The sequence below is a fragment of the Emys orbicularis genome, chromosome 4 (genome assembly GCF_028017835.1).
Source record: "Emys orbicularis isolate rEmyOrb1 chromosome 4, rEmyOrb1.hap1, whole genome shotgun sequence".
NCBI classification, from domain to species: domain Eukaryota; kingdom Metazoa; phylum Chordata; order Testudines; family Emydidae; genus Emys; species Emys orbicularis.
Genome location: NC_088686.1, coordinates 103,752,303 through 103,778,938, shown reverse-complemented (window position 1 = coordinate 103,778,938; position 26,636 = coordinate 103,752,303). Strand labels below are relative to the sequence as shown.

General features: G+C 41.7%; 1 protein-coding gene across 1 annotated transcript in view; it reads left to right on the top strand.

Annotated features, from left to right (window-relative positions):
* The window catches only part of TUB (TUB bipartite transcription factor), a 275,151-nt gene that overhangs the window by 217,308 nt on the left and 31,207 nt on the right, over window positions 1-26,636 (top strand). Inside the window, exons 2-3 of the mRNA XM_065403837.1 lie at window positions 3,919-3,970; window positions 8,870-9,032. Coding sequence (XP_065259909.1) covers window positions 3,919-3,970; window positions 8,870-9,032 — 215 coding nt within the window. The remainder of the gene's footprint in view (window positions 1-3,918; window positions 3,971-8,869; window positions 9,033-26,636) is intronic.

Sequence of the window (26,636 nt, the reverse complement as noted above, 5' to 3'; positions counted from 1 at the left end):
ATACTTGGAGATTCTAAAAATAATCTCATTCAACAGGAAGAGGGTATGAAGCAGTGTCTTAAAAAGCACAATAGTCACAACACCTGGCTGGAGATTCATTACTTTGGGCCCCATTCAGCATGTAAGGCAGTCGCTTTGAATCCATTGCATGCTAAATCAGTGAAAATTACATCCATTTTTTGACCAGTTCCTACATACTGTGTAATTTAAACCACCATTTTTAACACTGTAGGTTTTGGCCCAGACTTCTGTAGGAGTTGCTCTTGTTTACACAAAGTCTGGAGTTAGCCTGTTTAGCCCAATGAATCATAGCTAAAGTTGAAAATGGAATTGAAGAGGCCAGCCATCTACTTCTCTGTTCTGACCACTGGGCCCCGCTTGGATATTATGATGAAGTGTGCTATAGAAAATCTGAAGTTAGATCCTGAGTGTTTAGCCACCATATCCATGGTACAATACTTAGCATCACAGACAAACCAGGATATTACTGGAATATAATGGTTTGCAATAATAATTAATCTGTTTATATGGGAATGTATATGATGAAGTCTATAGCTCATTTGCTGTATCATCTGAGAGAGGCAGAATGGTCTAACGTATAATGCAGGAGATGACATGAAAACAGAGTTCTATTTCCAAATCTGCAAATGACGTGACTGTGCAAGTCACTTACCCACTCTGGGCCTCTCCAGGTGCATTTTTGCCTGTGCAGTTCTAAAATTCTGGATTGTTATCTAAGTTTTTAAGCACTCAGTTTAAATCTCAAGAGGGGATTTTTAGTTGATGCACTAGGATTGATTGATACTCACATTTCACTAAAATCATTTGTCCAAAAATATATTTTGGGGACATGTTATGTGTATTATAGGAAAAATAAATACTCAGGAGAATGCAGACAATCTCATGAGGATACTATTTATGTACCTTTCATAATGTGCTTTGAGTTTCTCAAAAGAAAGATGCTAAGTACAAATTATTATTTGTTGTAGGTACTTTGTTGAAAATCTCTAGCAAACTTTGCTGTTGGTGCACTGTGTCTTTTGGAAAATAAATACATTGCTTGGTTCTTTTGAGAACAGCATCAAGACCATAAGCTCCCTGGGACAGGGATATGGGTGAGATTTTCACTCCTGCTATGGTCACTGTACACGCCTGTGCAATGTACAGGGGCTGTAAAAGCCCTGTGGCCAGCCAGGGGAGAATTTTACCCAACAAATGAGTTGTATGGGACAGCTGTAGGCTCTCAAGTGCAAGCCCTGGAAGGGGTTGGGCGTGCATGGTAGGGACATATGAGAAGACTAGGAGGGTGTTGTGCTATAGTACTTTGTGTTGATGGGATTCTGGGCAGTTACCATGAATTGGGAGGTCATGTGGCTTGATGGCACCTTTCCCCTTTCATTTCCAGGACTGCAAGTTTTGTACAGTGCTTTTTAGAGGCACTGCACAGAATCTCACTCAAAGTTAGCTTCTGTATCTTGTCCCACACTGGTTGTGCTGTCAGTGTTTAATAAATAAGAATAGGAAACTGATATAAATAGTTGGCATAGCTAAGTAAATAATACGTCTAGGGTGTTTGGTGATTAGGAAGGGTCCTCTTGCCAGGGATCCTAAGGCTATTTTAGAATTTGACAACCACAGATGACACATAACTATGACGTGTTTGACATGCCCACCTCTTTTAGCCTCTCTCACACCTGCAGTGTAATTTATCAGACTGGTATGTCTGAAACACTTGTTCAGTCTCACAGATTCACAAAATGAATTATCTGTATGGTGCCATGTTTTCTCAGAGTTAGACACATTTCCTTATGGGTCTAGTACAATTGGAATGAGGCAGTAAAAGCACAAGCGCCGGCTGCCTCCGGGCCCCAGGGGTGCTCAAGTCCCCTGCTCCACCCCAGGCATGCCCCTGCCCCTACTCAACTCCGCCTCTTCTTCCAAGGCCCCCCCCCACCTCATCCCTGCCCCGCCTCTTCCCACCCAGTTCCGCCCCCTCCCTCCAGCACCTCCTGCGTGCTACGGAACAGCTGATCGCGGCGGGTGGGAGGCACTGTGAGGGAAGGGGAGGAGTTGATCAGCGGGGCCGCTGGCAGATGGGAGGCGCTGTGGGGAAGAGAGGGAAGCTTGGCTGCTAGTGGGTGCTAAGCACCCACTAATTTTTTTCCATGGGTGCTCTAGTCCTGGAATACCCTTGGGGTCAGTGCCTATGAGCAAAAGTTTCAAACAGGATTCTTTTAACAGCAGTCGTGACTGAATCTTCCCAGATATATCTCAGATCAGCTGTCCCCAGCTGACGCCCACTCAAAATTTGCAAGTGTTGTAAAGTTCACTTAGATGCCTCAGGGCCAGATCAGTGCCCCTGTCTCGCCTTTAGACTTTTCATTTGAGGAAATCTTACTGGTAGCACAGATGGTTGCAGAGATGAGGAGAGACTTTTCAGAGGCCATTTTTTATGCCTCTAATGTGGGGTACGAGCTTTGAAATTCTAACCATTTATCTCTTCATTGCCTGGAATGCTGCATGGGTTGCTGGTAGGCGGTATACTAAATATAACACAGCTAGCATTATCTCCCCAAAAGACCCACAAACTTTTATATCTGTAATTCTTCTAAGGCACAATTCCATTTCTTAATATGAAACTTGCTTCACTGTGCATCTTGTAACATCAGCCTTTTATAAGGTATATGTAACGATGCCTGCTGCAGAACTTCTAAAAGGCCGATGTTACGCTACATGCTTCATCGCACATCTTTATTTCTTTGTTCTCTGGAGGGTGAGAGCCCAAAGGTTGTTCCTATATTCAAGTCTCCCACTTAACTCTCTATACCATGCTGCCTGCAACCTAGTTAAGAAATGTAGAGTACGCTGAACTAATATTATGTCACTTTCCAATTATTTTAAAATGCACATAAGGGCAGAAACCAGTTTTGACTCTCTTGTGCTGTACTTGTAATTGTCAAGGGTGCCTACAGTATGGGATGCACATTTTTGTGTTATAAGTGGAAATCAAATTAATATAGTCAATTTTAAAGCATGTTATATTTGTATTTTTTGGTAGTCTATATTCATCTATTTAATTAAATCTATGAATTTATTTATCTACTTAAAATTTTTAGTCATAATATTGTTACAGCATGTAGAACTTGTCGTCCCCCCCCCCCCCAAATAAGGTGGATTTAACAGTTTTATCAAATGTAATGCAAAGAAAGTTTCTCCTTTATTTCCATCCAACGTCTAATTAATGAAAATGATTGAATCTGGCATGAGCTAATCCCCCAACCAGCAACAATGAACAATCACCTAGAAGCAGAGAGAAAATGATGATAATTGGTAGTATACAATACTGTTTGGATTGCAGATCTCTGACTTTTTGAGTGCAGACAGTAAATCAGAATCCCTTTGTAAGTATAATTCTTCAGATTTTCAGGAAAGAAACAGTTCTGGTTCTCAACCTGAAGAAGCTTATACCATTCATTTTCTCAAGCCAATTTAAAATACTGATGATTTGCTAAACTGCTCCTCAAACTCGTTACCATTGTATGTGCTTTATATAGAAATTTACACTCTCATCCCACTGCTGTACATTTCAGTATCTTTATTATAAGGTAATCGAGAACAAAGCGTTTGTACTGCAGGCATAAGACTCTTGTGAAACACTGTGGATTTGTGTTCCTTTATGATCTGGCTGAATCTAAACTTTGTAGCATGTAGACATTATACACAGAACTTTATTTATATTTCATGGGTTGCTTTTAATTCTCTTGAGACAGCTTGTGCAGGTTTAGTTAGGCAAAACTTCCATGGAATGCCATGGGGGTTTTGCATGAATAAGTCCTGTAAGATATGGCTCCAGTAATTGCAACTTGGTGTTCTGTTGACTGACAAATACTTTCTAATGAATTCTCTTTGTCTTTGCAGTGTTTTAGATGATGAAGGTAGCAATCTGCGTCAACAGAAGCTTGACAGACAGGTGAGATCTTGGAGTCTGCTTTCGGCCTATTTCCTTTTGACAAGTTAGGGCTTGCTTAATTGGATTACTGTGGAATATGGAGACCTCCTTTCATTGACACACACAGCTGATCGAGGTATCCTACCAGAAAATTACATCTTGAAATATTAGTTCCCTGGCCTTTGGAGTATGCTATACATGCTTAAGTGATGGAAAGGAAAGGATTGTGAAGATTACTATTTGTGTTGACTTTTTCTTATTATTGTGATTTGAGTGGTTTTCATTTTTGTTGACTTAGAGTTGCATTATGATGACTTAGAATGCATTATTCCTTTCACAGACCATGAAAAAACAAAAAAGAAAAGCACAAGGATACTAGCAAGAGTGTCAACCAGCTGAGAATTAACACACAGTTTTCAGAATTTTTCCTCCTTATTCCCAGCCAGATAGGATTTAATACTCTAAGGGTATGTCTATACTACCCGCCGGATCAGCGGGGGTCAATTTATTGCGTCTAGTCTAGATGCGATAAATCGACCCCCGAGCTCTCTCCCGTCGACTCCTGTACAGTAACTCCTCACTTAACGTTGTAGTTATGTTCCTGAAAAATGCGACTTTAAGCGAAACGATGTTAAGCGAATCCAATTTCCCCATAAGAATTAATGTAAATAGGGGGCGTTAGATTCCAGGGAAATTTTTTTTTTTTTGCCAGACAAAAGACTATATATGTATACTCTCTCTCTCTCTCTCTCTCTCTCTCTCTCTCTCTCTCTCTCTCTCTCTCTCTCTCTCTCTCTCTCTCTCTCTCTCTATATATATATATATATATATTTATAGTTTTAAACAATTCAATACTGTACACAGCAATGATGATTGTGAAGCTTGGTTGAAATGGTGAAATCAGGGGATGGGATATTTCCCAGGGAATGCCTTACTGCTAAATGATGAACTAGCAATTGGCTGAGCCCTCAAGGGTTAACTCATTGCTGTTAATGTAGCCTCACACTCTACAAGGCATCAGGAATGGAGGGAGGGGAGACAGCATGGCAGACAGAGACACACACCGTGTGTGTGTGTGTGTGTGTGAGTGTGAGAGAGATGCGCATTTTCCCTTTAAGTATGCTGACCGCACTCTTAAATACACTGCCTTGTTAGGTTAATCAACAAACTGAGATGCCAGGAAGCTCCCTCCGTCCTGAGCACTATCGTGTGTCCCCCCTGCTCTATGGAGATTGGGGTAAGCGGGCTACAGGAGCAGTGGGGAGGGAGACACCCTGACATTAGCCCCCTTCTTCTCCCCCCCCCTCCACCCGCACAACAAGCAGGAGGCTCGGGGAGCAGCTCCAAGGCAGAGGGCAGGAGCAGCACATGGCAGTTGGGGGAGGGACAGCTGAACTGCCGGCAATTGGTACTGCTGGATGGCTACTGCACAGGGAACTTAGGGGAACAGGGAGCTGATAGGGGGGCTGCCGGTCCACCCTGGTTACAAGCCCCCACCAGCTAGCTGCAACGGGCTGCTCTTCCTGCAAGCAGCGGACAAAGCAGGCGGCTGCCAAACGACGTTATAAGGGAGCATTGCACAACTTTAAACAAGCATGTTCCCTAATTGATCAACAAAGAAACAACGTTAACCAGGCCGACTTTAAGTGAGGAGTTACTGTACTCCACCGCCGTGAGAGGTGCAGGCAGTCGACGGGGGAGCAGCAGCAGTCGACTCACTGCAGTGAAGACACCGCAGTGAGTAGGTCTAAGTATGTCGACTTCAGCTACGTAGCTGTTATTCAGTTATTCACGTAGCTGAAGTTGCGTAAGTTGCGTAAGTTAGATCGATTCCCCCTCCCCCCTCCGTGTAGACCAGGCCTAAGTCATTAAGTCATGTGCTGTGTTGTTTATCTTTCTACCACATTCTTAAATGGCCTACATAAACACTCATTCTGAAGACCTTGAGTGAAATCTTGTCCCCACTGCGGCTGGCCTGTGCCAGGTAACTCAGGCTCCCAGGGCTCAGGCTCAGGAGCGGTTTAATTGTGGTGTAGACATTCAGGCTCGGGCTGCAACCCAAGCTCTTGGACTCTTCCATCTTGCAGGGTCGTAGATCCCAGGTTCCAGCCCGAGCCCGAACGTCTACACCACAATTAAACAGCCCCTGAGCCTGAGCCCTGGGAGCCCGAGGCTCAGGCCAGCTGTGGGGTTTTAATTGCAGTGTAGACATAACCACTAAGGTCAAAGGGAATTTTACCATTGACTTTGGTGGAGTTAGGGTTTCACCCCTTGTCTTCAATTTCCGTTTGGCCCCCTTTCAAAGAACCTCTGGCTCTCTTTCAACATGCTTTTATGTATCAAACTTGATCTTCTGTTACCTTTGCTTCCACTGTAATGTCCACTCCACACCCAAAAGGTTAGGGTTAGGGTCTTTCAGTCTGTGCCCCATTTTCAATATCAAATACTTTATATCTATGCCATCTTGCCTCTGATTGCAATGTTGTTATAGCCATGCGGTTCCCAGGATATTAGAGAGACAAGATGGATGAGGTGATATCTTTTATTGGACCAACTTCTGTTGGCGAAAGAGACAAGCTTCCGAGCTACACAGAGCTCTTCTTCAGGCTTGGGAAAGGTACTCAGAGTGTCACAGCTAAATATAAGGTGGATCAGATTGTTTAGCATAAGTAGTTAACACACATTCTAAGGGACAATTGGTGAAGTGGCCTGTTAACACCTCTGGGAACTTAAATTCATATCTTTGCTAGGCACTAAAAATCCTGGTGTTAATAAAGACACTGGATTTATGGTTTATTACAACAGTCAGTAACCCACTAGCCCCCCTCTTTTTCCTACAACTCCAGAGGTATTAATAGTTCCTTAGAATATGTGTTAACTACTTATGCTAAACAATCCGTTCTACCTTGTATTTAGCTGTGACACTGAGTACCTTTCCCAGACTTGAAGAAGTGCTCTGTGTAGCTTGAAAGCTTGTCTCTTTCTCCAACAGAAGTTGGTCCAATGAAAGATATTACCTCACCCACCTTGTCTCTCATGTTGCATCTGAGTCAGATTCTGACTTCTAATTCATGTTGAGTAGCAGCGCATCATTCATGGAGTAAATTAGTACTCAACATGAGGGAAGGCTGTCAGAAAGTGATCCTCTCTGGATATTCCTCTACTTTAACCCAGCTCTTTTGCTATTTATAACAGCATTGTATTTTCTTTTTCTCTCTTCATGGAGAGAAGTCAAAAGACAACCCATGTAAAAACAGCATAATACAGAGGAAGGGGACAAATAAGACACTGGGTTATTACAATTAAACCTTCTTAATCCCTATAGTTTCTTGTGGATGTTCAAAGTGGCTGTGATAGAATGGTACCTCATAAATATACATTGGCTTCTGTCAGGGTATACCCCCCCCCCAATCTGAACTCTGGGGTACAGATGTGGGGACCTGCATGAAAGACCCCCTAAGCTTATCTTCTACCTTTATCTTAGGTTAAAATTCTTCCAAGGCACAGTCTTCTGCCTTGGACAGATATTGCTGCCATCACCAAGTGATTTTCACAAATATTCAGGGAAGGTTCACTTGGAATCCCTATCCCCCCAAAATATCCCCTCAAGCTTCTTCACCCCCTTTCCTGGGGAGGCTTGAGAATAAAATACCAACCAGTTGCCTTAGCAATGTGAGCACAGACCAATCCCTTGTCTAAGGACTTTGGAATCAAAGGATTCTTTAAAAAAAAGGTAAATTTTATTTAAAAAAAGAAACACATTTGAAAACTCAGGCTTTAGGGATTAAACACCAAAAATAACTTTATTGGGGTTCAGCTTAATGGTAACAAGCAAAACAAAAGCACATGGGGTTAGCACAGAGGAATCCACAAACCAAAACAACCAAAAAGGTTCCTAATCACATCTGTCTTAACTTTTCCTGGGCAACTTACATATCTGGGGTTCCAAATGAGGAGTTTCTAGGTATGATGCTGATGATTTCCCATACCTGGCTTAAAGCTTACAGTTTGTTGCTGCCTTCCCCGCTCTCCAGCCCGAGAGACAAAGAACCCCCCCCACACACACACACACACAGCAGTTTTTCCAATTTGAAAGGGTACAGCCTCCCTATTGGTTCCCTGGTTAGGTGCCAACTCAGGTTAAGCTTCTCTTAACCCTTTACAGTTAAGGCAATTAGGGTACAACTGCTAAGGAGGATTCTATAGCTACTGACTGGCTGGGTGTCCATAAAAGGGAGCTACCTCCCCTCATTTATCACAGCTTCCATCACATTCTAAACTTAGAAACATCTGGAGGGAGAGACTTATGCAATCGTAAAGACAATCCTCTGCCTTCTAGCAGTTAATATCTGCTTTTCACCTGGTGTAAATGAGAATTGAAATTGAAAATAGGGTGTATAATTAAAATTCAGCATGTATCATTGTTACACTGGGCTTGTGTTCAGTCTTGTCACTTGATTCTAGTTTACAGATGATCTTTTCTTGATTTACATAAACATAAATCAGTGTTTTCATGCCTCATGCTCTTGGTTATCATATTAATTCACAGTGCTCCCACATCGTTGGCTTCCCAAAAGATGTTGTTTTTTATCCAGCTCTGACAGCCAGTAGACTGCTCAGAAATATCTATTTGACCTGTTTGGTACTTTCAGTAGAGTTTTAGAAAGGTTTTCTATGGCCTGGCATCCCAATGTCCTATTAGACTGTGTTCTTGGCACTTGAAAATAGCATACAAGGTGGACTGCCATTGCAGAAGATGTAAGGATATCTGTTGTGATTTACTGGAAATTCTACAGTATGACGTTCAATTAACATTCAGTTAAGCACAGTTTGCAGAACAGAAGCTATGTGCACACAGACTCCCCTAGAAAAGTGGCATTTATTCTAATAGTAAAGTACTTTTCTTTGTATTTCCCCCAGCGAGCATTGCTAGAACAGAAGCAGAAAAAAAAACGCCAGGAGCCACTAATGGTTCAGTCCAATGTAGACAGCCGCACAAGAACCCGAAGAATGAAACATTCAGAGGAACAAGCGCCGTTGGTTGAATCGTATCTTAACAGCAACAGCAGCACCATTTTTCATGGTATATTGACATGATCTATAGAGTGCATGTTTACTGCTAGAGGTCCTGTTTAGTGTGACCAGACAGCAAGTGTGAAAAATCAGGACAGGGGGTGGGGAGTTAAAGGAGCCTATATAAGAAAAAGACTCCAAAATCGGGATTGTCCCTATAAAATCGGGACATCTGGTCACCCTAGTCCTGTTATTTTGTTGAAAAATGAAGTGAAGATGGGAACAAGAATGTAATCTTTTAAATGAATACCTGAAAGCTTAGCTCAGCTGTGTTTGGGGATGAAAATGATAATTATGCAGAATGCCAAAGTAACCACTATCATAACTTTAAAATGAACTTTTTTGACAGGGGAAACTTTCAGTATGATGTCATCCTTGCTTTCCATTTAATAAACTGTAATCTCCATAGTTTACCCTCTCCCTTTAAATCTGATTTCAATATGTGAAAGGAGGTTGTTGAATGTTTTGTACAAAGATAAAATATGGTAGTGTACCATAATACTCTGAGGGGCTACGTGAAATGCAGGTATCCACGCTACTCACAAATTGTGAGTGAATTTTTTTTTCTTTTCTGTGGAATTTATTCATAGAAGTTCCATAATGCATCAACTATGAATAAGGGTTTTTGAATAGTAAACCTCTTTTAACCATGCTTCTGAAAGATGTTCAAGCGATAGATCTGATTTCAGATGAAGGGGGGAAAAACACATTATTTTCTCTCATAATCAGAGAAAAAAACATATCAAAAGAGAGACTAATTTTTTTCCCATGCTGTCTAGGAAGTTGATTTTGTACAGAATTTTAAGAAAATGTTTTCTTTGGTAGTTAGCTACAGGAGATAGAAAATTTCCTTTTACTTTTCTCATCGTAACAGCTAATCAGAGGCGCAAAACCCTGTCCTATGAAATGTTATTTTATGATACACAGCAGCAATTACCTTCTAAGCCGCCTTTATTATAAACTTAAATAACAAGGATTTCAAGTCAGCTACAGCCCAGAGAAACCAGACATCATCTCACAAACAGTAGTGAAATCCTTATTTATACTACATTAAATCCTGCAAGTGCTTGCACCCTGGGCAACCCTTCTGACATCAGTGAGGTTGCCTGGGGTGATGGTGTTAAGGCAGAATTTGGCCCTTCATATCACATCACATCAAAGTTTTTTTCACTCAGGTCATTCCTTGGAACAATTATTCACTTCTTAGCCTCAAATTACTTTATTTTAAATTCTCTCTCCAACCCTGCCACCAAAGGATGTCAGTGGACAGCACAGACTTTCAAACCCTGATAAAGAAGCAAGACACTATATTTTACAATGCCATGTAAACCATTAAATGAGGTTCTTTTTACATCTGACGTAGTACAAGTAAATAAGATGGGCAGAATAGCATAGTACTGAAAATGCATTAATAATATATAGCTATATTTTCTCACATTCAGCCTTTGGTTTGTAAACTTCTGGGGATAACTCTCCAGGTAATAAACTGTTTGCGCATTTATCAGAAGCCTCAACTTAACAGCATTTCATTACCCAATAAAGTGGTTTGTTCCTTTGTAAAATCCTCTCTCGGGAATATTATTCTTGAAAACATTGTGAGAACTACAGAAGTGTTCTTTTTTGTTGTATTTTTCTTCAGGAGTATGGTTGGTGGTGTCAAGATTCAGCTGCTGTGTGGGGCATATTTGGGTTTCAATGGCCATTTTTAACTACAGTATTCATATCCAATGAAAACATTGGTATGTGGGAGTGTTGGATGCATGAGACAGCTGGGCTGTATCTAAAGAACTATTCTGCTCTTCCCCATTCACTTGTTTCTGTTATGGGTGTGCTTTAAAATGACTCTTTGTGGGAACTGGTGTCCTAGTGCATAAACTGTACTGCATGTATGAGCGGGTGTGTGAGATTCATTCCTATGTCGCAAGCACTGCACAAAGACGGTGTCTCCACATCTACCTCCCCACGTTTTTTTCCTTGTAAAATTCCTGTCTATAAGCTATAGGAAGGCGTAACACAGGAATGCTTATTTAATTTGATGAGTAAAATTAAGCCTGCCCCTGTTGGAAGGCTGGATGATTAAATTATGGGGTGTATTTATAATGCAAGGTCAGGAACAGGATAACACGATTCTTTCTTCCCATCATATTGGAGCTTGTCTATACTGGGAAATTGACGGCATAGCTATAGTGGAATAATCTATTCAGCTATGGCTATTCCAGAATAGCTCCCCATGTCAACACTTTATTCTGGAATAAACAAATCTTTATTGCAGAGTAAAGTTACTTTTGTTCCAGTATAGCGTTCATACAAGGAGCTATTCAGTAATAGCTATAGTAGAATATCTTCTTCTGCTATAGCTGTGCAGTTTCCTTTTATAGACAATCCTTAGCTGGTGTTGGAATTCTGCAGGGAGTTGCAGAATGTTTACTGCTAATCCAAGCTTAATCTATAATCTTAAACTAAAATAGGGAAAGAATAAGTTAAGAATTACTTAGACGAGTTAGATGTCTTCAGTTTGGCAGGGCCTGTCAAAATACTTCCTGTATACTTAAGGAACTGGCTGAAGAGATCTCTGAGCCATTAGTGTTTATCTTTGAGAGCTCGTGGAGGACTGGAGATCCCAGCAAACTGGAAAAGGGCAAATATAGTACACATCTATAAAAAGGAGAATAGGGACAACCCAGAAAATTATAGACCAGTCATCTTAACCGGTACCCAGAAAGATAATGGATCAAATAATCAGTCAGTCAGTTTGTAAACACCTAGATGATAATAAGGTGATCAGGAACTGTCAACATGGATTTGTCAAAAACAAATCATGTCAAACCAACCTAATGTCCTTCTTTGACCATGTAACAAGCTTTGTGGGTAAGCGGGAGCAGTAGATGTGATACATCTCAACTTTAGTAAGGTTTTTGATACAGTCCCACATGATCGTCTCATAAGCAAAGTAGGGAATATAGCCTTCGCAAACCTTGGGTGCACAACCAATTGGAAAACCATACTCTGAAAGTAGTCAAGCTGGATGTTCATATTGAGTGGGGTTCTGCAGAGATCTGTCCTGTATACAGTTTTATTCAATATCTTCATAAATGATTTGGATAATGGCATAGAAAATACACTTATAAAGTTTGTGGACAACACCAAGCTGGAAGGGGTGGCAAACCCTTTGGAGGACAGGATTAGAATTCAAAATGATCTTGACAAACTGGAGATATGGTCTGAAATAAATAGGATGAAATTTAATAAGGACTGATTTGACCTATCAGTCCTCATCCTCAAAGGAAACCTTGCACAATGCTTTCCAAAGATGAGCCTGGGAGCTTAAATTCATTGCTCTGCTAGACACCAAAAATCATGGACTGAACAGAGACACTGGATTTATGGCTTGTTGCAACAATCTGTAACCCACTAACTCCCTCTTTTTGTCCTATGATTGCAGAGTTGTTAATTGGCCACTCTACAATGATTTCTTGAATGGTACCTTACAATATGTGCTAACTACTCATGCTAAACAATCTGTTCCATCTCACATTTTGCTGGGAGTTCCTTTCCCAGACCTGAAGAGGAGCTCTGTGTGGCTCAAAAGCTTGTCTCTCTCACTAATAGAAGTGGGTCCAATAAAAGATATTACCTCACCCACCTTGTTTCTCTAAGGCCGTGTCTACACTAGCGCTTATGTCAGGAAAACTTTTGTTGCTCGGGGTGTGAACCTTCCCCCCACCCTGAGTGCCATAAGTTTTGCAGGCAAAAGTGCTCTCCTGTTGACATAGCTACCACCGCTCATTGAGCTGGTTTTATTATGTCAATGAGAGAGCTCTCTCCTGTCAGCATAATGCGGCAAAACGACCGCTCTTACAGCGGCACAGCTGTATCTGTATAGCTGTGCCCCTGTAAGCTTGTAAGTGTAGAAATGGCCTAAGATGCAGAGTACTACACTCAGGAAAGCATAATCAGTTACACCAGTACAAAATGGGAAATGATTGCTTAGGAAGGAGTATTGCAGAAAAGGAACTGGGGTTATAGTGGATCACAAACTTAATGAGTCGACAATGTAACACTGTTGCAAAAAAAGTGAACATCATTCTGGGATGGATTAGCAGGAGTGTTGTGAGCAAGACACAAGAAGTACTTCTTTCTGTCTACTCAGCACTTAAAAGGTCTCAACTGGAGTACTGTGTCTAGTTTGGGAAAGATGTGGGCAAATTGGAGAAAGCCCAGAGGAGAGCAGCCAAAATGATTAAAGGTGTAGAAAACATGACCTACGAGGAAAGATTGAAAAAAGTGGGTTTGTTTATTCTGGAGAAGGGAAGGCTGAGGGGGGGACTACATGATAACGTAAAAGTACATTACTTTTACATAAAGTACATAAAAGGTTGTTATAAAGGGGCAGGTGATAAATTGTTCTCCTTATCCACTGAGGACAGGACAAGAAGTAATGGGCTTTAATTGCAGCAAGGGAGATTTAGATTAGACTTTAGGAAAAACTTCCTAATAGGGTAGTTAAGCACTGGAACAAATTACCGAGGCAGGTTGTGGAATCTTCATTGTTGGAGGTTTTTAAGAACAGGATAGAGAAACACTTGTCAGGGCTGGTCTAGATAATATTTAGTCCTGCCTCAGTGTAGGGGACTGGACTTGATGATCTATCAAGTTCTCTTCCATTCCTACATTTTTTTGCAGGAATGTCTTGTTACATTCAGGATGGAGTTTAAGGAAGGTGAGAGTAGATCTGAGACTCCGGTCCCAGTTAAGGGCTGGACTGAGAGAGTGGGACAAAGGTGACTTGACTTGACTTTTGCACCTATAGATTCTGGAGTTGGGGCTAATGTAACCCTCAGCATAAGATAGAGCAGCCCAAGGGTTAGGTGTTTTTTTTTTTTTTTAAATACATTATAATATATGAGTGAATCTAGTGCTGGTGAAAGGTACTGGAATGACAGCTCTGAAAGTCTTTACCCATAGAATGGAAAAGAGCATTGCTAGCAGCCATGTAGACTTCCCTAGATATTAACAAAATGATATGGTTAAACTCTCAACATGGAGGTGAGAGGCCAGTTTGTTATGCCCATTCATTTCTTGGTGTGTGTTAAAACTGCCAGTGAGAAACCCCATTAGTACCCTTAGTGACATGGGTGATGACACCGCTCCATTCAGGAAATGGACTGAGACTATAAAACTCAATTTGCATATGTCACCAAACACTCAGTAGCTGGTAATTATTTTTCAGTCTCCAGTGACTTTTGGCATAGGACTGAAAGGTGGTGTGTCCCTGAGCCCATCTGTAATCCCATATAGAATTACATGTTTTTCATCTTTCATTCAATTACCATATTAGCATTGGTAGCAATTAATACTATAGGATAACTTCAGAAAACAACAATAATTGTTAGGAAAAGGAAAACTTCAGGTAAAGTGAGGGCTTCTAACATCAGTGTGCCAGTCCATAAAGTGACTGAATTGAGCTAAACAATTAGTAAGGAACAATAACAACCCTGATAGAACCTTTTCCCCTTGAGTATTGAGTTGAGCTTCTACTTCTAACAGTCTAGCAACTGCATTATTTCCACATTAGATAGCCATTGTGGATGGACCATTTCAGATCCATCTGGCCCTAGTACAGATCTTAAAACTGTTACTGAAATATAAAGCTTATACACCTCTATCCCGATATAACGTGACCCGATATAACATGAATTCGAATATAACGCAGTAAAGCAGTGCTCCGGGGGGGTGGGGGGGCTGCGCACTCTGGTGGATCAAAGCAAGTTTGATATAACGCGGTTTCACCTATAACGAGGTAAGATTTTTTGGCTCCTGAGGACAGCGTTATATCGGGGTAGAGGTGTATTTAACAACAGAACTTGTAGACTGATGATCTACAAATGGGACCCTTGAATGAAAGAGGAGTTTTGTTTTGTACTACTGTTTGGAAGAAATTACAATATTACCTTTTGTTTCAAAACATTGTAGATGTATTTGATATTATGGAATCGGTTCGTGTGTGTAGGTCAATCAGAAGACATATAAACAAACAGGGATTCTTGGTGAGATTTTGAAGATGTGTCTAGGGGAAAATAAATAGATGGAGGGGATAGAAAATATTGATACAAAAGATGAGTATAATGACAGGTCAATGCCCTTTTGGTACTAATATCAAGTTTTAAAAGTAGTTTAAATTCTGGGCAAACAGATCATTTTGCGCCTGATCCATATACTATTCATGTCAATGGGATTCTTTCTATTGACTTCAATGAGCTTTGAATCAGGCCTTTCATCTTGTGAATAATCCTGATATGTCCCAAATAATCAGATAAAAATTCCATTGTTCATCATTATAAATAACTGCTTAATAATTTTCAGCAGTATTGTTTTTCTCATTGTTTACATCATTATAGAAGAAAATATATATCAATAAAATAACATAATTCATAAGAATAATTTCTGCCCAGAAAAGGCCATTTATTTACTACTTTTTTCCCCTCTCCATGTTTGTTTCCACTTAATATCCTTGTACGGCATATTGTTAGTGGTTAGTTTAAAATGTTTACTTCCTAAATCGTGCTCATAATTCTGGAACATCTAGGTCACATCTGCTGGCTTATTTTCAGGTATCTCCACATCACATATTGCTACAAATTTTCTACAGAATTGGACAAAATCATAAGCCCCTACAAATGTGTGATAGCAAAATTCCTTGATGTACACTCTTCTTTTCAGGCTGTTTAAAGTATTGCAAATATCTGATGTGTCTTCCTGGAATATTACCACTGATTTAAGTAAAGTGGGGAGATAGACAAAAAGTTCATATTTACATACATACAATATTTGCCTTTATTGCAGTAATTGATTTTTTAATATAGGATTTACTGAAACATGGTAAATACATTCATTTATTTTTGTAACTATCATGCTGAGCCCAGTCCTGCATCTATTGAAGCCAATGTGAATTTGCCACAGGTACAGGACTGGAGGTCTGTACACAGAAATGTAGAGCAACAGTTGTGATTTAAAACATCTTTATTTGATCCCAGATTTGTGTTAACTTAGTAACCAGACTTATGCTGATGTAGAATAATTCTTTCACAGAGTTATAAAGAACTAACCTTTTCTACTGCTCCCTTAAACTTTCTGCAAAAATGAAAGGCAATTTTCATAGGCAAGAAGGTATAATTTTTTTCCTGTGAAAATGGTGAATTTCCACTTGGGACAAATTCCTTTTTTCACAATTTTGAGAGGCTAGAATCTGAACAAGGCGAAGTCTGCTTTTATTAATGTTACTTTTTTACATATGTGGCTTTTGTATGTTTGAAATTAAAATGTTTTCAATTAAAAACACAATAAAATTCTCCTTCAAGTATCTTCACAACAACTTTTGATTTAGAAGTTTAGATTAACCATGTACAAGATAGCAAAATTACTTTCTCTTTCGTTGTATGCAGTGTTGTTGTATCTGTGTCAGTCCCAGGATATTAGAGAAACAATGTGGGTGAAGTAATTTTTTTTTTTTTTTGGACCAATTTCTGTTGGTGAGAGAGAAAAGCTTTTGAGCTTACACAGAGCTCTTCAGGTCTAGGAAAGGTACAGAGAGTGTCACAGCTAAATACAAGGTGGAACAGATTGCTTAGCATAAGTAGTTAGCACATACCCCTCCAGTCATGGGGGGGGGGGGGAGGGAAAGGAAGGGGTGGGGAGAAAGACAGGTGGAGTGGGATGGGGCTTTCCACTAATAGATATTACCTCACCAACCTTCTCTCACTAATATCCTGGGACCAACACGGCTACAGCAACACTGCATACTTTCTCTTTGACATTTGGCAGCAGGGCTAAATGTCTGTATTTTGTGCCAAACAGATTTCTGATCACAAGTCATAACTCTGGATTGTTAAATTTGATGTGTCATTCTGTTCTGGTACGATAAATGATGAGAGAAAGAGAGAGTTTTCCATTGAATGGCAAACTGTCAAATTTTAAGGTGACATCATTTAATCATTCATTTTAAAAACATTTGTGCATGTTCAGCAAAATTAGTGGTTTGGATCCTGTTTTCTGTTGACTTCAGTCCGAGGTGTTTGTTCTTTTTTTAGGGAGAAATCAGGGAATATGTTCTCTGCATTAGATCATACTCTTGATACTTGGAGTGCTGCCTTACCTCTTAATGAGGTGTGGGAGAATTTTGTGTTAGAAGATTATAATAATTTTTAGAAACTCCACGGGTGTCTTATAAATGGCAGCATGAGACCTCCAGCATATGTCCCCCAGATTGAAATCCCCCATGCTAATGCAGTTTTTTAAAAAACCCAACAGATTGTAGATAGATGTTTGAAGAGTTGCTCATTCTGTTCTCTTGTCTGACTTGATATGTAACAGAAAACCTCCCAGTGCCCCATCTTGTGATTTACTAGTTAGTACATTGATCCATAAGCATTCCAGGTCTGTATTTTCTAAATTGTAAACAACACTAAAGTAACAGTATCTTAGATACAGGGTATGTCTACACTTGGAGCTGGGGGTATGATTACCAACTCACGTAGACATATTTGCTCTAGCTCTCAAGCAAGCTAGTGCACTAGAAAAGAGGAGTTTAGACAGAGAACATGGGCAGCTGTGAGTAGCGGCACGGGCTAGCTGGGCTGAGTTCGTACCCTTGGGTTCAGGTGGGTTTGTACTCAGCACGACTAGCCCATGCTGCCACTCGCCACTGTCTGTGCTACACCAGCTATGCTACTATCGCTGGCCTGCTAGCTCGATAGGCGCTAGTGAGAGTATGTCTGCACAAGCTGGGAATCACACGCCTAGCTCCAAGTGTAGACGTAGCCATAGAGTGCCATCCCGATCCCCTTCTGCCCACTTTTTCTTTTCTAAATAAGTTATATCCAGTGGTTTTAACATTGCAGTCATGTGACTCATCCCACCAGGTTTCAGTAATACCAGGTATATCAGATTTGTTTTCATAAGTGAGCATTTCTAATTCCTCTAGTTAAAAAACCCAATACCTAACAAATGTAAAAACGGGGCAGTTGATAGCAATGAGTACAAATCAACCATTAGGAAATACAGGCAATTAGTAAGGGAAGCTAACGGTAGCAATAAAAAGATCTATGGCCAGTAGGTTTAAGGATGGTAGGAAGAAATTCTTTAAATATATCAGGGACAAACAGAATCCTGTAACTTCTGGGCTCCTACACTGTGATCTGCTCAAGTGCAGAAATACACCCACATGGATTGCATATCACAATTGGATTCCTACATTGTAGAGTTGAGGACTTATTTGACTGAAAAATCCAGTGTAGACCTCTGGGCTTCAAGTAATATTTGTGTTTAAAAATAGGATATCTCAGATTGCAATGGAGTTAAACCTGGCATTATCTGCAAAATAGACATAGTTTTGGTTCTTGTACTTGACATATTGGGGCATTTCTACAAGGAGTTATGCTCAGTTTATGAGGAGCTCTGCTATTTTGAATCACTAAAGAGAGACTCCTGCAGCAATTTAAATAGTAGTTTTTTCCCACATGAAGCCCTATTGAATTCAGTGATGTTCTGTGCAGGCACAGCAATCTGCCTGCTCGCTACCAGTTGCAGGGGCCTTAGACTGTAATCTTTTGGGGAAGAGACTGTGTCTTGCTAAGTGTTTGAACAGCACCTTGACACTGGGACCCTAATCCTAACTGGGACCTTTGGGCATCACTTCAGTCATTCAGTTTTACAGACCTTCTACAAAACTGGTGAAAATTGCTGATTTTTTTTCAATGAAATTTAACATTTTTACCTATCTTTACTTCACTAGAGAGTTCATGTAACTCTAGGAACATCCCATGCCTTGTAAACTACTTTAAAAGTTATATTTTAAGCTATGTTGGAACAATTTTAAAATAGATCAGATAAAATTATAGTGGATCACTGTCCAAATAAATAGCAACATTCTCAAGAGCCAAGAAATTACAAAGAAAGGTGCCAAGCCATTTTTATGGAGATACGTGAGAGCACATCCAACGAGTAGGCAAAAGCCAGTGCATCTATTAAACTGTTGCTTAATTTTCTTTGCTCGATAGTCATTCTACTTTCACTTGTCATGAAATGAGAAGTGTGAGAACTTTGATAAATGGACTGAATGGTTGCCTAGTAAAGCTGAGTGAATAATTTGCAATGAATAATTTATCTAGCTGTTTAGCCTCTTTCCCGTTTGTGCTGTTTTTTCGAGCAGATTGCAAATTCTTCAAATGTATTCATTATTCAAATAATCTTTACAAGCTTTTTCTTAACTCCATACACTGATCCAGAAGAGTTCTCTGTGGGTATTTAATATTCACTACATTGTGTGTGTTGGTTAGTTTCAATTGAGATAGTAAACGTACGTGGTATTGTTTCAATTATCCAGTTGTTGCTGCTGGGTATTGGTGTGCCTTTAAATCTCATTTTATTATCTCCACCACTTGCACTTGATTGTCCCATCTTTATCAGGTCCAGTCTGATGATGTGTATTCAAGATGGCAACTAAACTGAGTGCTCCATGGCCTTGAGCATAAAATGGTGGAAATCTTTCAAATCCTTCCTTGAGGAGGTTACACCTCTGTGTTAATATTCAGGTATCTACTGCTGAAATTTATGTGCCAGCTTTTCAAAACTAATTAATGCAGCTGCAATCCACACTAATAATTATTTAACTTCAGATTAGTTAGGTCAAAGGATAGCTGACATGATGGCAAGTAGTTGGTCCTAAAAAGTTTTTGTTTTTAATTTTTCAGTTAGTAATATCAGAACATTCCATCCCATTTTGATTAAGCCACATTTTAGACTCCTTCAATGGTGTTTGATCTGAATGGATGGGCATATTAAACAAAGTATTAAAATGGCTGTAGAGACCTGGCTAGTCATTGAATGTAGGTCATTTACTCACTTGTTAGGAAAATACTGAATTCTACAAACTAGATCATCAGCATCATGAAAGAAACAAAACCAGAAAAAAAACTCTCCCTAATTTAAAAAAGGAGAGACAGCTGCAAATATAGATCAGAATTACTGGGTATGTAAATTCAACTGTTTTAAAGTTTACTCACAGCAGGGCTCTTCGCTGCCCTGGTTAGTCAGAGGCCTTCATGACTGGAGAAACAGAGCCTAATGTGCTGCCTTTCACATTAATCTTGCCATCCTCCCTGAGGGATGGAGTGGTCGCTCTGTTCTGTCTCATGCATTATCCACAGTGTTTGGTAATGCTTTGCAAAGGGATTGCAGCCAATGAGCTTATGACTAGTATTAGTCATTTGCTAAAGACTGTAAGTGGAATGAGGAGTTGGGGTAAAACAGCCCCATTGGCCCATCTGATCATCATCTGACTTCTGCAGATTTCATGTGTCTGTTATGTACAAGTGCGTTAACAAAGGTCTCTCTAGTAAAAGAAAGAAAGCAGTTAATCCACGGTGTTTTGTAAATTTAAGACTATTTATAGACTTGTGTGTTGCAGGAGAGGAGATGTGAGTTTGCAAATGATTTTTATACAGGTTGGGTGCTCATCTTGCCTTACTCATGTGAGGATTCTCACTGAAGTCAGTAGAACTGCTCATATTAGAAACATAGATAGCTGGGTTTGTGATGACCGGGAAAACCGTATGGTGACTTGCCTGCCTGGTGCGAAAGTTGCGGATCTCTCGAGGCATCTAGATAGACTTATGTGTTGTGCTGGGGAGGAGCCGATGGTTGTGGTACATGTAGGTACCAATGACATAGGGAAGGGTAGGAGAGACGTCCTGGAGGCCAAATTTAGGCTGTTAGGGAAGAGACTGAAATCCAGGACCTCTATGGTGGCATTCTCAGAAATGCTCCCAGTTCCACGCGCAGGGCCAGGTAGGCAGGCAGAGCTTCAGAGTCTCAATGCATGGATGAGACGATGGTGTAGAGAGGAAGGGTTTAGATTCATTAGGAATTGGGGAAACTTTTGGGATGGGGGGAGCCTATACAGGAAGGATGGGCTCCACCTAAACCAAAGTGGATCCAGACTGCTGGCACTTAACATTAAAAAGATTGCAGAGCAGTTTTTAAACTAGGAGATGGGGGAAAGCCGACTGCTGCAGAGGAGCATTTGGATTGGACAGAGACTTCTCTTAAAGGAGAGTCTATTGATAGAGAATCTCTAGGTTCTAGTCGGGAGCAGAGGATGGAAGAGGATCATGTAAGGGCCAGATCAGATGAGAAACACTCACATAAAGAATCGGACACATCAGAAAAGGGCAGACAAATAAACAGTGACAAGTTTTTAAAGTGCTTGTACACAAATGCTAGAAGTCTAAATAATAAGATGGGTGAACTAGAGTGCCTCGTGATAAAGGAGGATATTGATATAATACAGGGGTAGGCAACCTATGGCACGTGTGCCGAAGGCGGCACACGAGCTGATTTTCAGTGGCACTCGCACTGCCCGGGTCCTGGCCACCGGTCCGGGGGCATTTTAATTTAATTTTAAATGAAGCTTCTTAAACATTTTAAAAACCTTATTTACTTTACATACAACAATAGTTTAGTTATATATTATAGACTTATAGAAAGAGACCTTCTAAAAACATTAAAATGTATTACTGGCATGCGAAACCTTACATTAGAGTGAATAAATGATGACTCGGCACACCACTTCTGAAAGGTTCCTGACCCCTGATATAATAGGTATCACAGAAACCTGGTGGACTGAGGACAATCAATGGGACACAATCATTCCGGGGTACAAAATATATCGGAAGGACAGAACAGGTCGTGCAGAGGGGGGAGTGGCACTGTATGTGAAAGAAAATGTAGAATCAAATGAAGTAAAAATCTTAAGTGAATCCACATGTTCCATAGAATCTCTATGTATAGTAATTTCATGCCCTAATAAGAATATAACATTAGGGATCTACTATCGACCACCTGACCAGGACAGTGATAGTGATGATGAAATGCTAAGGGAAATTAGGCTATCAAAATTAAGAACTCAATAATAGTGGGGGATTTCAATTATCCCCATATTGACTGGGAACATGTCACCTCAGGACGAAATGCAGAGACAAAATTTCTCGATACTTTAAATGACTGCTTCTTGGAGCAGCTGGTACGGGAACCCACAAGGGAAGAGGCAACTCTAGATTTAGTCCTGAGTGGAGCGCAGGAGCTGATCCAAGAGGTAACTATAACAGGACCACTTGGAAATAGTGACCATAATATAATAACATTTAACATCCCTGTGGTGGGAAGATCATCTCAACAGCCCAACACTGTGGCATTTAACTTCAGAAGGGGGAACTATGCAAAAATGAGGGGGTTAGTTAAACAGAAATTAAAAGGTACAGTGACTAAAGTGAAATCCCTTCAAGCTGCATGGGCGCTTTTTAAAGACACCATAATAGAGGCCCAACTTAAATGTATACCCCAAATTAAGAAACACAGTAAAAGAACTAAAAAAGAGCCACCATGGCTTAACAACCATGTAAAAAAAGCAGTGAGAGATAAAAAGACTTCCTTTAAAAAGTGGAAGTCAAATCCTACTGAGGTAAATAGAAAGGAGCATAAACACTGCCAAGTGTAAAAATGTAATAAGAAAAGCCAAAGAGGAGTTTGAAGACCAGCTAGCCAAAAACTCAAAAGGTAATGACAAAATGTTTTTTAAGTACATCAGAAGCAGGAAGCCTGCTAAACAACCAGTGGGGCCCCTCGATGATTGAGATACAAAAGGAGCACTTAAAGACTATAAAGTCATTGTGGAGAAACTAAATTAATTCTTTGCTTCAGTCTTCACGGCTGAGGATGTTAGGGAGATTCCCAAACCTGAGCCGGCTTTTGTAGGTGACAAATCTGAGGAACTGTCACAGATTGAAGTGTCACTAGAGGAGGTTTTGGAATTAATTGATAAACTTAACATTAACAAGTCACCGGGACGAGATGGCATTCACCCAAGAGTTCTGAAAGAACTCAAATGTGAAATTGCGGAACTATTAACTAGGGTTTGTAACCTGTCCTTTAAATCGGCTTCTGTACCCAACGACTGGAAGATAGCTAATGTAACACCAATATTTAAAAAGGGCTCTAGAGGTGATCCTGGCAATTACAGACCGGTAAGTCTAACATCGGTACCGGGCAAATTAGTCGAAACCATAGTAAAGAATAAAATTGGCAGACACATAGAAGAACATAAATTGTTGGGCAAAAGTCAACATGGTTTCTGTAAAGGGAAATTGTGTCTTACTAATCTATTAGAGTTCTTTGAAGGGGTCAACAAACATGTGGACCAGGGGGATCCAGTGGACATAGTGTACTTAGATTTCCAGAAAACCTTTGACAAGGTCCCTCACCAAAGGCTCTTATGTAAATTAAGTTGTCATGGGATAAAAGGGAAGATCCTTTCATGGATTGAGAACTGGTTAAAAGACAGGGAACAAAGGGTAGGAATTAATGGTAAATTCTCAGAATGGAGAGGTGTAACTAGTGGTGTTCCCCAAGGGTCAGTCCTAGGACCAATCCTATTCAACTTATTCATAAATGATCTGGAGAAAGGGGTAAAAAGTGAGGTGGCAAAGTTTGCAGATGATACTAAACTGCTCAAGATAGTTAAGACCAAAGCAGACTGTGAAGAACTTCAAAAAGATCTCACAAAACTAAGTGATTGGGCAACAAAATGGCAAATGAAATTTAATGTGGATAAATGTAAAGTAATGCACATTGGAAAAAATAACCCCAACTATACATACAATATGATGGGGGCTAATTTAGCTACAACGAATCAGGAAAAAGATCTTGGAATCATCGTGGATAGTTCTCTGAAGATGTCCACGCAGTGTGCATAGGCGGTCAAAAAAGCAAACAGGATGTTAGGAATCATTAAAAAGGAGATAGAGAATAAGACAGAGAATATATTATTGCCCTTATATAAATCGATGGTACGCCCACATCTTGAATACTGTGTACAGATGTGGTCTCCTCATCTCAAAAAAGATATACTGGCACTAGAAAAGGTTCAGAGAAGGGCAACTAAAATGATTAGGGGTTTGGAACGGGTCCCATATGAGGAGAGATTAAAGAGGCTAGGACTTTTCGGCTTGGAAAAGAGGAGACTAAGGGGGGATATGATAGAGGTATATAAAATCATGAGTGATGTGGAGAAAGTAGATAAGGAAAAGTTATTTACTTATCCCATAATACAAGAACTAGGGGTCACCAAATGAAATTAATAGGCAGCAGGTTTAAAACAAAAGGAATTCTTCTTCACACAGCGCACAGTCAACTTGTGGAACTCCTTACCTGAGGAGGTTGTGAAGGCGAGGACTATAACAGGGTTTAAAAGAGAACTGGATAAATTCATGGAGGTTAAGTACATTAATGGCTGTTAGGCAGGATGGGTAAGGAATGGTGTCCCTAGACTCTGTTTGTCAGAGTGTGGAGATGGATGGCAGGAGAGAGATCATTTGATCATTACCTGTTAGGTTCACGCCCTCTGGGACACCTGGCATTAGCCACTGTCGGTAGACAGGATACTGGGCTAGATGGACCTTTGGTCTGACCCAATACGGCCGTTCTTATGTTCTTATATTCTTATATGTTCTTATGTATTAGGAATCCAGTATTTAGTACATAGTGGACTTGTCCCATAACTCGTGAATTTGGAGAGTGTTTACCTCAGTGGTTCTCAACCTATTTACCATTCTGCATCTCTCTGTGTGTTATGTGGGCTGCAGCCACACAATATATATACTAGCTGTATGGCTCTGAGGATGCCACATGGGCCGCAGCTATGTGCTGATTGACCGCAAGCCAATCAGGCTGAGAATCACTGGTTTACATCTTCTATGATAGAGACTACTGGGCCACAAGTATCATTGGGCCTTATCTGTTTACTGAGCTTTTGGGGTTTGCCAATGATATTTAAATGATCTTGTGAGCAAGCCAGTTCTTTCCTCTAGATTCCTTGCCATATGTAGCTTTTTTTCCTGAAAGAATTTTTTTGTTTGTTTCTGGTGCAGGTGAGTGCATAATAATGGCAATCTGCGCCTTAAAAAAAAAAAGTGGTGTGGTATGGGATCCATGTCCTGTGGGGTGGATTCTGTGCAGCTCTAGGGCCAGATTCTCTGCAGATGTAAAGTGTCTCTGAAGTGTCCCTAGCCTCTGTTTGACAGAAATTGGGAATGGGCAAAAAGGGATGGGTCACTTGATGAATACCTGTTCTTGGGATTGCCAACTTTCTGATCACACAAAACTGAACCCCCTTGCCCCGCCCCTTCTCTGAGGCCCTGCCCCTATTCACTACATTCCCCCCCCTCCATTGCTCGCTCTCCCCCACCCTCACTCACTTTCACTGGGCTGGGACAGGGGGTTGGGGTGCGGGCTCCGGCTGGGGGTGCAGATTCTGGCCCCCCCAGAGTGGGGCCAGAAATGAGTGGCTTGTGGTTCAGGAGGGGTCTCTGGGCTGGGGCTGAGGGGTTCAGAGTGTGGGAGGGGGTTCAGGGCGGGGGCAACAGGTTGAGGTGTGCGAGGGGGTGTATACTCTGGCTGAGGGTGTGGGATCTGGGGTGGGGCCATGGATGAGGGGTTTGGGGTGCAGGAGGGATCTGAGGGCTGGGGCAGGGGGTTAGCGTGCAGGAGGGGGTGAGGAGTGTGGGCTCCAGGCACCAGCCTCGCAGCTCCTATTGGCCACTTTTCCTGGCCAAAAGGAACTGCGGAGCCGGCATTAGGGGTGGGGGCAGTGCACGGAACCTCCCTGGCCGCCCCTGTGCCTAGAGGCCGCAGGGACATATCGGCTGCTTCTGGGAGCTGCACGGAGCAAGGGCAGGGAGCCTGCCTTAGCCCCGCTGCACCACTGACCAGACTTTTAGCAGCCCGGTCAGTGGTGTTGACTGGAGCCGCCAGGGTCCCTTTGCGACCTGGTGTTCCAGTTGAAAACTGGACGCCTGCCAACCCTACTGTTTTGTTCATTCCCTCTGAAGCACCTGGTATTGGCCACTATTGGAAGACGTGATACTGGGCTAAATGGACGGCCTAACCTATGGCCATTTTATGTTCTTAGGTCGTACCTCCGTTGATGACAGGGGGCAGCTCTAGGCACCAGCAAAACAAGCAGGTGCTTGGGGTGGCAAATTATCAGGGGCGGCATAATGCTGGGGCCCCAGCTCCAACCTGAGGCAGTGTCCTGGGCTGGATCCTGAGCGTCCTGTTGTTCTCTGACCGGGTGCCGCTGGGGCTGTGCAGCGGGGCAGGGGGAGCCGGCTCAGTGGGGAGTGTGTCCCTGCCGCTCTCCCACGGGCAGCGGCCAGCCCCCCTCAGGCAGGAGCTGGTAGCGCGGCCCTGCCCTGGTCACGGAGCGCAGGGGGTGGCAGCGGAACCTGGCAGCCGGGTGGGCTGCTCCTCCAGCGCCGGCTGCGGGCTCCTCCTCGGCTTGTCTCCGCCTCTGCCTCCTCCTCCCCCCTGTGCCACCTCCTGCCTGGGTAGGGGAGGGGAGCGGCAGCCCAGGCTGAGCCGAATTCATGCCGCTGCGCAGGCCGAGCCTGCGGCCGGCTCGCAGGGGTCCCGGGAAGCGGGAGGCCCAGGCACGCTGCCCTGCGATCACCAGCCGCTGGCTGCTCTGCCCTGGACCCCGGCAGCCAAACCCCACAGCCACCCC